This window comes from Anoplopoma fimbria, chromosome 21 (assembly GCF_027596085.1).
Source record: "Anoplopoma fimbria isolate UVic2021 breed Golden Eagle Sablefish chromosome 21, Afim_UVic_2022, whole genome shotgun sequence".
Taxonomy (NCBI): Eukaryota; Metazoa; Chordata; class Actinopteri; order Perciformes; family Anoplopomatidae; genus Anoplopoma; species Anoplopoma fimbria.
This window is the reverse complement of record NC_072469.1, coordinates 19,134,963-19,147,372: the sequence shown is the minus strand read 5'-3', so window position 1 is coordinate 19,147,372 and position 12,410 is coordinate 19,134,963. Positions and strand designations below refer to the sequence as shown.

Below are 12,410 nucleotides of genomic sequence, written 5' to 3'. Positions count from 1 at the left end.
TAGAGCGCTTGACCCGCAACCGCAAGGTCGGTGGTTCAAGCCCCTCTACAGGCAACAATCGAAGTGTCCTTGAGCGAGACACCTAACCCCAAAATTGCTCCCCGGGCGCTTCATTGCAGCCCACTGCTCCTCCGGGATGGGTTAAATGCAGAGAAATAATTTCCCCATTGTGGGACTAATAAAGGATTGATTATTATTATTATTACTGTATGTGGGGAGAGACAAAATAATGGAGAGGTAAAGACATGGTGAGACTCTATATGAACGAGTTGAGAGTCGTGCTGGGTACATCTGTGTGTGCAATCGTAAGTGAGACAGCTGGACAGATGTTGGGCTGCAGTTTTGAATGTGTAATCCCCAGATTCATCATGTTAGCCATCAGGCATGTGCAGATCAAAGGGTTAATGTTCCAGAATATAGGTTAAACTCAAAGAGGGAGGAAAGCAAAAGCAACAGTTCATTTTTTGCACAGACAATACGCTTGATGCAACGCTATATTATTCAAGGATTACAGCTTTACATTGCTTGAGCACTGGCAAACGCTTGGCTAATGACTTAGTAATGAATGCTGATGATTTTTACGTGAGCAATAACTAATTACTTAATGTAATTGTCTCAAAATCTCATTAAATCACTGTTCTCGCTATTTAATATAATCTCTTTGACTAAATAAAGTAATCTGTGCATGTCATGTAGCAAATTGATACTTTGATATCTAATAGCATACTAAGATGTCTGTTTATACAGAGCAGTGGGCATACGGAATAGTACAGAGGTACTAAGTGTCATTAGGACACAGCTACTTCTCTGTAGTCTCTTCAGTTCCGATTATCATTATCATCATCATCAATATCTCCATGACTTGTATGGTTTGTAAAACCCCTGTACTTTTGATGTCATTTTGCCTGTCACTATGGATCACTCCTGCATTCCAAGTCAGGGATCACATCAGTCATGCTAGATAAGCTCAAAAATCGAAATAATTATTACTTAAAATGGTATATTTCCTTAGTGCATACGTTCATTACCAGTAGGATGTTAGCTGGGGAATAATAAGGCTGGATTTGAAGCAAACGCTAAGCACAAAAGATATAACAAAACAAAAAACAATAAGCTATCTAAGAACAGACCACTGCTCAGTTTACTGCCTTCACGTGGCAAGAGAACCAGAACTCAAAGTGAAGTGTAGTTTAATTGAGTCCAGTCACCAAACCAGGGAGTTCAAATATAAAAGAGATTCAATGAGAGGCTGTGCTTTAAAACAACATTATCTAGTGAAGCAATAACACGCCACTGTAATTAAAACATGCAGCAAATATTGAACAAATGCTACACTTTAATCAATAACAATTAAAACAAACTATAATACATTGATTATATTATTCTGCCAAGTAATATAGTGCCTGTGGTATTAGTGTAGGTCTTCAGTCAACTGTTGCTAAAAAAAAACATGTAAATGTATTAGTCATTTTTAAAACACTCCTGAATGTGGCGGAGACAATTAAACAGAAGACAAAAGTCCCCCGACTTGGAATGCTTGCCCACCATGACAGCCCCTGGTTTTCAGTCCCTGGCTGGAGCAGGGCCAGCTGCAACCAAAACAATTGGGTGGGATGCCAGTGAGGGATCATGTCCTCATTGTTGCACTAGCAACTGTATTTATTTCCACTGATGCCCTCCCTAGCATTGGATTTACTTCAAGAGCATGTATGGCGCTTATAACACTCTACGCTCTAGTCAGTGTGTCTAAACCTGCTCTCTGCTACGGACAGAGGTGACTGCCCAGTTTTAAATTTGTGCTGCTTTTGACACTGTTGTTTTGACACTGATGATTTGGGTCAGGTTCACTTACACTGCTTTTAACACCTCTTTCTAACACCTCCAGTACCCTGGTGCAACTCAATTATGGCATTCCCCAAAGATCCTTCTAGAACAGATGTTTTACCCTATAAATTACTTCCCTCTTATTGATATAACTGGTACATTTAAAGCTAAAACAAACACCATTTAAACTCCATTCTGTACAGTTTTCGAAAACCTCTTGGCTTATTTCAAGCTTGCAGCAAAACCAGCTGTAAAGCGGGGTTCAGAACTAAATACAGAGGGTAACTCACTCAGGTTGAAGCAAAGAAATAGACATTGCGTTTGCAGAATCTTGCTTCATTTTACACCTGAAACGTCCACAGTACTAAATAATATGGTTCAGAAGTTTCCAAGGCTGAAAAGTCCCATTATCATTTAAACTTCTCCGCAGTCTGTAGTCTGCTGATGTGGCATGTTGAACTCAAATGACCCAGTGGATTCCTAAATTAACATCTTGTAGTAAAAACTGAGCTCTTGAGATTTAAGGATTCTCAGGTTAGCAGAGTTAGTACCACCTTATATATTCCATGCTACAACCATCTATGACAGAAATGTCTATTTACTGGTACTCAGATTCTTTAGCGTTTTAATTTCATTTCAGTTTTTATTAACTGTTTTTTATTTTATTTTATTATGTATTTTTTACTGACAATTTGTGTTCATACTGTACCTATAGAAACAAATGATCATCATGATCATGATGATCATGATGATCATGATGATGATGTAGATGATGATAATGATGAAGATGATAATAATGCTGATGATGATTTTTGTGGATATTCACATAAATTGAACAAGCAGTTATGAAGGCTGTTATATGATCAATCAAGTAAAAAAGCCAGCCATCACAAAGTGAGGTGCAGTATTACAGTAGGTGACATAGCCCGCTCCATTTTATAACTAACGCAAGGCTGCGCTCTGATGGAAGCTAAGAACAACGGTAATATTGAACGACAAGGTGTCAGAGAAAATCCTCGGCTCCTGGCCAATCTCTCCTCATGCTGTCTCTCCTCATCTTTCCCTCTATTCAGATAAATGCTGCCTCTTTTCTTGTCGTTCTCTCTTCCTCCCCATATCCTGCCAGCCTACTCTCTATCTCAGAGACACTTGACCTAACAAGGTGGATAGATCCTGACGGGTTCTAATGAGAACACATTCCACTAGAATAACTTTCAGATCCTGCGTATTTGCACACGTGCACACACACACTTACCGTGCCTGGTGCGGTGTGGTGTGGGCCTCTGTGTGTGTGTGTGTGTGTGTGTGTGTGTGTGTGTGTGTGTGTGTGTGTGTGTGTGTGTGTGTGTGTGTGTGTGTGTGTGTGTGTGTGTGTGTGCATGCTACGCTACTGACATTGTTAAGGGAATTATGCCGCATGACCTGTCAGTGCACATTTGTATCACTGTGGCCGTGCTCCCATGATGAAACATAGATAGCCGCGCAGAAGCCTTCACTTTCAAGAGAGAAATTTCAATTCTTCTAGGGGACCAATACAGCAGACCACGCATAAAGCTGGCAGCCAATAGACAAAAATCACTTACTAAGTTACTTTTAGATGTTTGCTATGCTTGTGATCTATGCAATTATAATAAAACATATAATTATAATTCATTATTAAATCTATGTACTGTAAGTATGTGAATGCATTTGGAGATTTAATAACTTTGAGCGTGTTTGAATACATATTTTGAAATATCCAAGGGTGAAGGCTTATCAGTTAACTTCTGTATAACTTCATGATATGTTACCATGGAAGTTGTTAAGATATCCTTGTCAAGTCAAACTCATATTCGTTTATTATAGACTGCTGTGAAATGAAGCAATTTGGATTCATTGTGCAATGAAAATAAAGTGCTTTTTGGAAAGCAGTGGACTATAGGTCAAGCAATTCTGTCTCCAAAGCATTGTCATGAATTAATGTTTAAGTGAGATAAAATATTCATACTTTGATGGGGCAAGAAAAGTTTAAGAGCTGTATGAGACTGAGAAGAGGAGGACACAGTGTCTCTGTGTCCGTTTGGCCTCGATCCATGTCAGTCTGGTTGGAGCAGTGGACACACAGAGTAGGTGCTGTTTTGAAAGTTTGCATGAGCAGATGCGTCACACTACTCCCTTGAAAAGTGGCTCGAGGGGACTTTTTATCAAACGTATTAGTAATCAGGAATGGAACGAGAAGGGGACAGATTGTGAGGAGAGAGACTGGGTGGATTAGAAAATACAAGGAGGGACATAGTGATTATGGCCAGATGATAAAAAACCATTGATGAGAGCCAAGTAGAGATAGGGAGAATTAGAGAGAGTTGGGGGCAAGAAAAAGGCAGGAGGCCGGAGGGGAAAAAAATGGAATGATGAGAGAAAAACTTGGGAATCAGAGGACTATGGGGGGATGAGTGAGGGAGTAAGAGGTATCATCATGGGGTAGTTCCGGATAAGACGGTTGAAAAAAGGGAGCACGGCAAAATGGCAAGAAAATAGAGGGAGTGCAAATAAAAAGTGATGGATAAAAAAGCAGGAGGAAGACAGAGGAGGAAGGGCAGAAGAGAAAAATGGCAATTAACTACTCAACCTTGTTTCCCATCTCTGGCTCACTTGACTCAATGCATAATAAATCTACCAATGTGGACAAACACACACTCACAACCAAAACACAGGCAGGTGCACACTTATAAATATAGAGGGGCCAAACAAAGCTAAACACAAAGTATTGAGCTGATCTAATCTGGGACAAACCAGTCCGCTTCCTCCAGCTCTAATCCTATTATTACCACCTCCTACTGGGAGCCATCAACACAAACACACACACACACACACACACACACACACACACACACACATACAGACAAGATATAGAGCTACACAACTGGCATCAGGTTTACTTGTGTCTTGGTTACAGTGACTCATTTGTAGAAATGCTGCTTTCACCAATGTCACTGTGGAACGATTGCGAGGAGATGCCAGATAATTATTTTGTTTGCTTTGGATCAGTGAAAAACCAGTCAAATGTTAAAATGAACCACTTTAATACAAAGCCTAAATGGGCATCCCTTAGCAAGGGGCCCAGTGAAATATGATGGGATGAACTAGTAATGCTTCAAACTCAGACAAGAACATTTGTGCTGGAAAACAGTAAGCTATTGCAAACTTTCCCTTTTTGTTTTGCATGGTATATAATGAATTATATTGAATAATAGGAAACTCTTGTCTTGTCTTGCACTGTGTGGCCCTGGAGGTGCAACCAGACTGATGTTTATGTCAAATGACTTGGCATTCTTAATGAAATGAGAAAAGGCTAATCTGATTCTGTTACAGACAGGCTCCAGGGACATCCCATTTAGCCACCCACAGTGTCACTAACACACTGACTTAAAGGCACATCCCTGACTTTTCACACTGGTTCTGATAGTGTTAACAACACAAACCCTGTCCTTTAAGCAGGGAATGATGAATAGCAATGGTGCAAAGCAGGGCAGGAGAGTTTGAGGCTGATTAGATTAAAGATTTTGCCGTTTCAAAAAATGAGGTTAAAATGAGCTTAACATTCATGAATGCTGTACAACTGGGCCAAATATCTGCGCATATAGAATATACTTCAAATACAGTATGTCACACATTAATACACAATTAGAACACACAGCTGAAGTATAACAAGGACAAAGGCTATTTACTTCTGTTCAGTTATGTGTTACGAGTGTGTATGTTCATTTAAATTTGTCGGACATCAATAGATGTTAGATGTTATATCATTGTGGTAGTCAATTAAGTGATACTGGAATGCTTCATAAAACTGACAGACGTTTTAGGTCAAGTATGCATAGGAGAAAATTCCTGAATTATTGTTCAACATGCAATCAATTGGGAAACCAGACATGCATGAACATATAAATGACATATACAGTATATATATATATATACATCCGTATACAAAGGGGCACTATAAACTCTTTTTTACTTTTAGGAAACATACCTCATAGAAGCAGATTTGCAGTGTGCACTTGGGAAACTCCACACAGTCCATGGGTCAAGCAGCGCATTGACTTTTACTCTGTGAGTGTGTTTGCCTCGATGGGATGGAAATGTTAATCTTTTTGAGTCCGTGCCGCAGACCATTGGCCACAATGACATTGTCTATTCCCCCAAGTGTTGCACATCTAGTCCCTGAGGAGGGATAAAGTCAGTGCTAAAATTTAAGCTCAGCGGTGGAACTGCTGGTCCGATTCAACATGCTGTTCGTATGACTTTCTCTCTGTCGCTCTCTCCATCACACACGCTTGCTTGCCCCCCCCTCTTGTAAATCCTACCATGATCCTTATCCGCACTTTGATATTCCCCTTGTGTTGTACTTTTGTCTTGTAATGTGCGATGCAACATATATCAATATGTTATCGATAGTGAATTGAAATGACTGGATTTTCATTAAAAGTACATTTAAATGGTATGTGGTATATGTTTATAGAAAACTCCCTAATTATAGGATAATTTACATAACACTAGGCTTAAGGGGACTTTTTCTTTCTTATTTATACCTTTTTACTTAAGAGATAGTTATAAAGCTCATCATTTTGTCTAGTAGCTTGAAAATTCAATATTTTTATGTAGGCTAAAAGTGTGTATATGATAAGGAATCATCTATATAAACTTTCTTGTTTGAAAATATTCAACAGGTCTAAACAGTTTATATTCCATTCATTACAAGTCTATAAGCCCACGGCTGATTGTTTCCTTTAAGAAGACACTGAATCTCTACTTGCTGCTGACCTCAGACCTGCCAGTGGACGGGGAGCAAGAGGACAGAGGATTTCCATAAAGGGATCAATACAGTTTTTATAAATAAAGTGTTGTTACTGTGACACATATTCGCTGTGAGGCTCCTTGTTGTCTGTCGGACGGGATGATTAATGAGGCGCGTCCCCCGGATACATTCATCCGGGACCCGAGAAGCCCTGGCGATCACCGGGGGATCAGTCACACAGCCGGCAGCAGCAGAAAGACACCGACACCGGGTGATTCCAGGGAATTACAGAACCCCAAAATAATTGTGTTATTTTAGGATGGACACGTCCAGAGATAGCTCACGGTGAGTTTCAACAATAAACCTCGGGAAATACCTTAGCAATAAGAGTTCTGACATCCCAGGTAGTCTATTTGTGCACAAACTTTCGATACTAAAATAATATAGGTTATTATTAATAATTGATACGTAAAAAACATTTAACCAAGCAAAAGAGATCCAATCATCTGTGTTCAAAGTATGTCTGAGCATAAGTTTTCCAGTGACCGTTTGCTGCAAAAAAATCAAAGTTGGATAAAAAATGGACCCAGACCTCGTTGTGGTGGACAGATCAATCAAAATTCCAATTACACTTACACTTCATGAACAACCTGATTCAGACACAAGCATGGACTCACAGTGAGAGATCTTCATGTGCCCCTGGTTCACTGACAGGAAAGACTCATCTTCCACAAAGTCCTATAGACCACAACTCCCTCTTAGACATTTGTGTGTTTGGATGGATTTTGGGGGCAATAGTCTGAAAACAAATACAGTGACCTCATATAATGTTAATCCAGAACAGTCCTGAAAGGGCTTGACCGAAGAAAACAGCCATTTGTGAAATGGTTTCTGGAAACTGTTTAACATTAAATGCACTCTGGCCCAGGATCGAGAGCATGAACCTCAAGTGACACACTGCAATGTCATGCATTCAAACAGGAGGAGAAATCCCCAAAAAAACACAACTTACGGGTTGTTGGCAAAGCTCCGTGCACGCAGTTGACGTGGCTGAAAATCCACAAAGCGACCGACAATAACAACGTCAATCCCCGGGCAGGACGGTGCCGGTGCATCTTCACGGACCGGTGCGGACGCAGCAGTGTCGGGGGAGAAGGAGAGCGAACACTCGGGGAGAAAAGGAGCAGCTGGGTGGTGGTAACCAGTCCGTCCGTCAGACTCGCTGCGCGGTTGAGGACTGGCGAAGAGGAGCCTGGCTGCACTGACTCTCTCTCTCACTCTCTCTCACTCTCATCCCCTTCTCTCTCTCTCTCTCTCTCTCTCTCACTCCAATAAAGAGATGATGTAAGGATCTTCACCGACTAACAGGCTGATCGTGCTTGTGACCGCACTTCTCTCTGCAGCTCTGTCGCCTCCTTATTTAGCGATTCCCGAATAAAAAAACAACTAAAAAAAAAAAAAAAAAACAGCAACCGTCTCCGCAAGCACAGGACGAGCACGAATAAGTACGACTGTGTGTGCTGTGTGCAGCGTGAACTTCTCTCAGTCTCGCTGGCTCTCTTCCTCTCTGGTAGACTGACAGTGCCCCCCTCCTTCTCCAGACGGCGGTAGCCTCGAACACAACACAAAACCTGCAGCCACTCTCCTCATCTCTCTCTTATTTACCTACTTTGGCTGTCAAAATGCTTTTTGGGCGTGTATGAGGATTGGTTATTTAAAGGAGGATTTAGTAACAAACAGTCCTAGACATTTGTGGTAAGTAGTTGCAATACCCAAATAAGGTTGTCAATACCCGGGGTCACAGCTTCTTCTCTGTCCTGGCCCCACAGTGGTGGACTCACCTCTTCATGAAGTACTACCCTGAGCCTTCCTCCTAGCACTTATTGCATTCGTATTAGTTTGTTGCACTTATTGTATTCGTATTAGTTTGTTGCACTTATTGCATTCGTATTAGTTTGTTGCATTTATTGTATTCGTATTAGTTTGTTGCACTTATTGTATTCGTATTAGTTTGTTGCATTTATTGTTTGTTTGTTGCACTTATTGTATTCGTATTAGTTTGTTGCACTTATTGTATTCGTATTAGTTTGTTGCACTTATTGTATTCGTATTAGTTTGTTGCATTTATTGTATTCGTATTAGTTTGTTGCACTTATTGCATTCGTATTAGTTTGTTGCATTTATTGTATTCGTATTAGTTTGTAGCACTTATTGTATTCGTATTAGTCTGTTGCAATTATTGTTCTCGTAGTAATTTGCTTCTGCACTGTACTTTTGCTCTGGTTTATGCTCTTAGATGCTTGTTTAAGAAAGGAGATGCACACTCTAAAAAGCCCAACTTCAAAATTGTTATCCTTACACCTTTTTCCAAAGTTGGGTCAACAAATACCTTTGAAAAAAGTTGAACTAACCCACAATGTCAAGTTTACTAATAAGAAGCGCCATCCACTGAAAATGTTAAGTGGAGAAAACTTTGGATAGTGGTTTGGGCATCTGCTGAGGTAACTAAGGCCACTGCGCATGGGTAGACATGAGTAAAAACACACGTGTGACTTGAGTTCACTACTTTAGTCTTATATTTTAAATAATCAAATAAATACAATCAAATAAATAATAATTATTTTCTGTAGCCCCTGTTTAAGATCCATTGACTTTTTGATACCATTGTTTATTATTCTGCTTAGATACTTTATTTTTTCAGATATCATTTGATTGACATCTTCCTTTTCTACCTGAATCTTAATGTGTAAGAATGTCCATGACCTTAACAGAAAGTCTGTGTGTTCACAACGCTCAGTGAAGAGAGAATGAGTGAGTGAGTTAGCTAACTGCTAGGTCAGCTAACGTGTTATTCTTTTAATACAAAAGTTAACATTGAAACGTGATTGTTTACAACGTGACGGACCCGTCCCGCCTTTTCCCGTTTTCATAACGTCATGTGTAATTTAGCATAGCGACCCGCAGCTATCGGTTTAGCACTATTACAGTATTAAAGTATTAAAGTATTAAAGTAAATGTCTGTACCAAAGCTAACGTTACTGATGTGTACGCATGTGCAGAACGTGTTATCGACGTATGCGCCGCTTTGTTTTTTGTTAGCTAACATGTTGCTGCTTCGTTAGTGTGGATGGCTTTAGCTGCCAGTTTGCTTTCAGTATTGCCTATTTTGTGCAATTTAAAAAAACGGGGATGTGAAGCTCTTAAATTTGCATGCATTTTTGACAATTATGCACATTGTTGACATTTTCTTATCTTTCCTTGCTTCATAGGATTTGGATGCAGTGCAAGGAGTGCAAGTTTTCCCATCCCAGTCAAGATGTTCTCCTAAAGCACTACAGTTTATGTACTCTTGAAAGGTGGGATTCTTGAAGGTGCAGTCTGCATACAGGCACGGGAGTGGCCAGACATTACCAGGGGCGATTCTGGCCACTCCCGTGCCTGTATGCAGACTGCATCTGCACCTTCAAGACAACTGGTGCGTTGAAATCCCACCTTTCAAGAGTACATAAACAGTCTAGTAAACCTGAAGTGAATCATCTTCATCCACCAGTACAAGCCAGGGTACGTCAGTACAGCTTATGCAGCGTGAGAATGCCGAGCAGTGGCCATCTCCATTCCCAGTTCCAGTGTTCTCCTATGATGTTGAATTGAGGTTAGCAAAAGGGAATGCGTTGTTCAAGGAAAGTAGAGCCCTTCTCACTACACCAAGGGATATGAGAATGGACATTTTAGACAACATAGCTAAGGCTGTTTTTTCCCACAAGGCATACCCAAATAATCAGGAAATTGAATCAGTGGCTGCTGCGCTAATTGAGAAGCACCCATGTCTTAAGGACCCAGGAGTGGGAACAGGCTATCATGGGTGGGTCATGAGTATTAAATATAAGCTTGGCAACTATCGTCAAAAACTACGGAATGCAGGCTGTAGTGAAGTAGGCATAAACTGGAAAAGAGAGGAAGAGGGGAACAGGCGTATAAAGAAAGCAAAAAGATGTGAGGTGAACTTTCTTCCAGACAATCCAGTAGGGCAGACTGGTGAATCTCTTGAAAGTGAAAGAAATGCATTGCAGGAAGAAACTAAAAAAAGACATCCCAACAAGGCCCTCATTGACTACAAAATGGAAATGACTTTTTCTTTGCGGAGGAAGGAAATAGTGGATGAAGAACCACTTGTTGCCGATGTCATGGAGAGGTGGCCTGGGTTGTTTTTACAAGAACAGGTTGGTATCTTTTTAATGTGTTAACTAGATATTTTTCAAATGTTCTCCCTTTTGTAAATCATTTCAAAGGTTTAAGTCAATTGTACATAAGATTTCAGTTTGCCATAGTTTTGGACATTGAGCATGTCCATGAAAACTGTCACCTTTCTTAGATCTGTGCAGAGTTCTTCAGAATAACTCGAGTGGACCTGAAGAAGACCTTCCTGTCATCATTGGATGCACACTCATCGCAGCTTATTAAGCTGTACAGAAAACGAAGCGGAACACTTGGAAAGGACATGAGGATCCTTCTAGACAACTTCGACGAACAGGTAATCAATAAGTAGGAAGTAAATCCTCAATTAGATTTGAAGTGGGACCAATGTCTCCTTAAGTGTTCTTAACTCAAGAACATTCTTAAGTATTATATGTTTATTAAGTTTATTATTCACCTTACTACTTTGTATAGTACAGCTGAACTATCCATTTCTGGTCCTGCACTTTAGGTGTATTATAATTTAAGATTTGTTTTTGTTTATTGTTGTTACTGCCACATAGTGCCATGCAGACACATGTTGTTTTTGTTTTGATTAAGTTTTTACATGACAAAACTTTAGTTGCTGTCATTTGATTTAAAATGGGGTTCTGGCAATATAGATTTTTATGTATATTGAGCCTCTGCTGTATACTATTCAAATGTTGACACAGAAATTGACAGACGTTAATATTGTTTTACAAGCAAACTTTTCCTAATTGTTATTAAACATTTCGTGTTTGAGGATGATTTTGTTTTCTTTAACTATTGGCTTTTCCGAACAAAACTGTGTATATTTCTAATTGAATAAAAATGAAGGCTACATTGCAAATATCTTGGAGTATACTCAACTAACGGGCAGTGAAATTGAGTAACAAAACATTTTAAGTTTAAAGTAAGGTTCCCTCAACAAAAAATGTTCAGTGCTGCTGATGTATGTTTCCAATATATAAGAACACACCATTTCATGTTTCTCCAATTTAATATTTTAAGTATTCTTAACTTAAGTACATGAGTAGATGTGAGTTTCAAATGCAATATTTTAAGTATTCTTAACTTAAGTACATAAGTAGGTCTGAATAGTAATGTTAAGTTTGACAAATTTAAGATGGCACTTTGAGTGAACTTCTTATCCTAAGTTGACACAACACATTAGCCCTGAGTTGAGTAAACTCAAAAAGGCTTTGCAGCTGGTTGCTTTACTTTTTTAAGTTTTCTCAAGTTTTGAGAGTTTTGAGTGCACTTATGACTTCTGGTGACTAGTAGTTCTCTTGAATACCTATGTTGAATACACTTATTGTAAGTCGCTTTGGATAAAAGCGTCTGCTAAATGACTGTAATGTAATGTAACAGGGTTATTGTTGTTGTGCACAACACAAAGATAATAATAAAAAGAAGAAAAGGTGTTTTGAGAAATTACTAGACATTTATTGAAAAATCTATCCACAGTAAAGAGACATCTGTCTGTGATTAGGCACTTTTATTTTCCTTGAGTATCTATTAACTGGGCACATGTCAGGTTTATTGCTTCCAGATTGCAGGAGTTCCGCCTTGTGGGGAGCATATCTATAATACAGTTATT

At 39.5% G+C, this 12,410-nt stretch overlaps 1 protein-coding gene across 1 annotated transcript in view; it reads right to left on the bottom strand.

Moving 5' to 3' along the window:
• The window catches only part of cntnap2a (contactin associated protein 2a), a 304,116-nt gene extending 296,319 nt beyond the window's left edge, over positions 1-7,797 (bottom strand). Inside the window, exon 1 of the mRNA XM_054622578.1 lies at positions 7,608-7,797. Within this exon, the coding sequence (XP_054478553.1) occupies positions 7,608-7,710 (103 nt within the window). The 5' untranslated portion in view covers positions 7,711-7,797. The remainder of the gene's footprint in view (positions 1-7,607) is intronic.
• Positions 7,798-12,410: the final 4,613 nt, after the last annotated feature.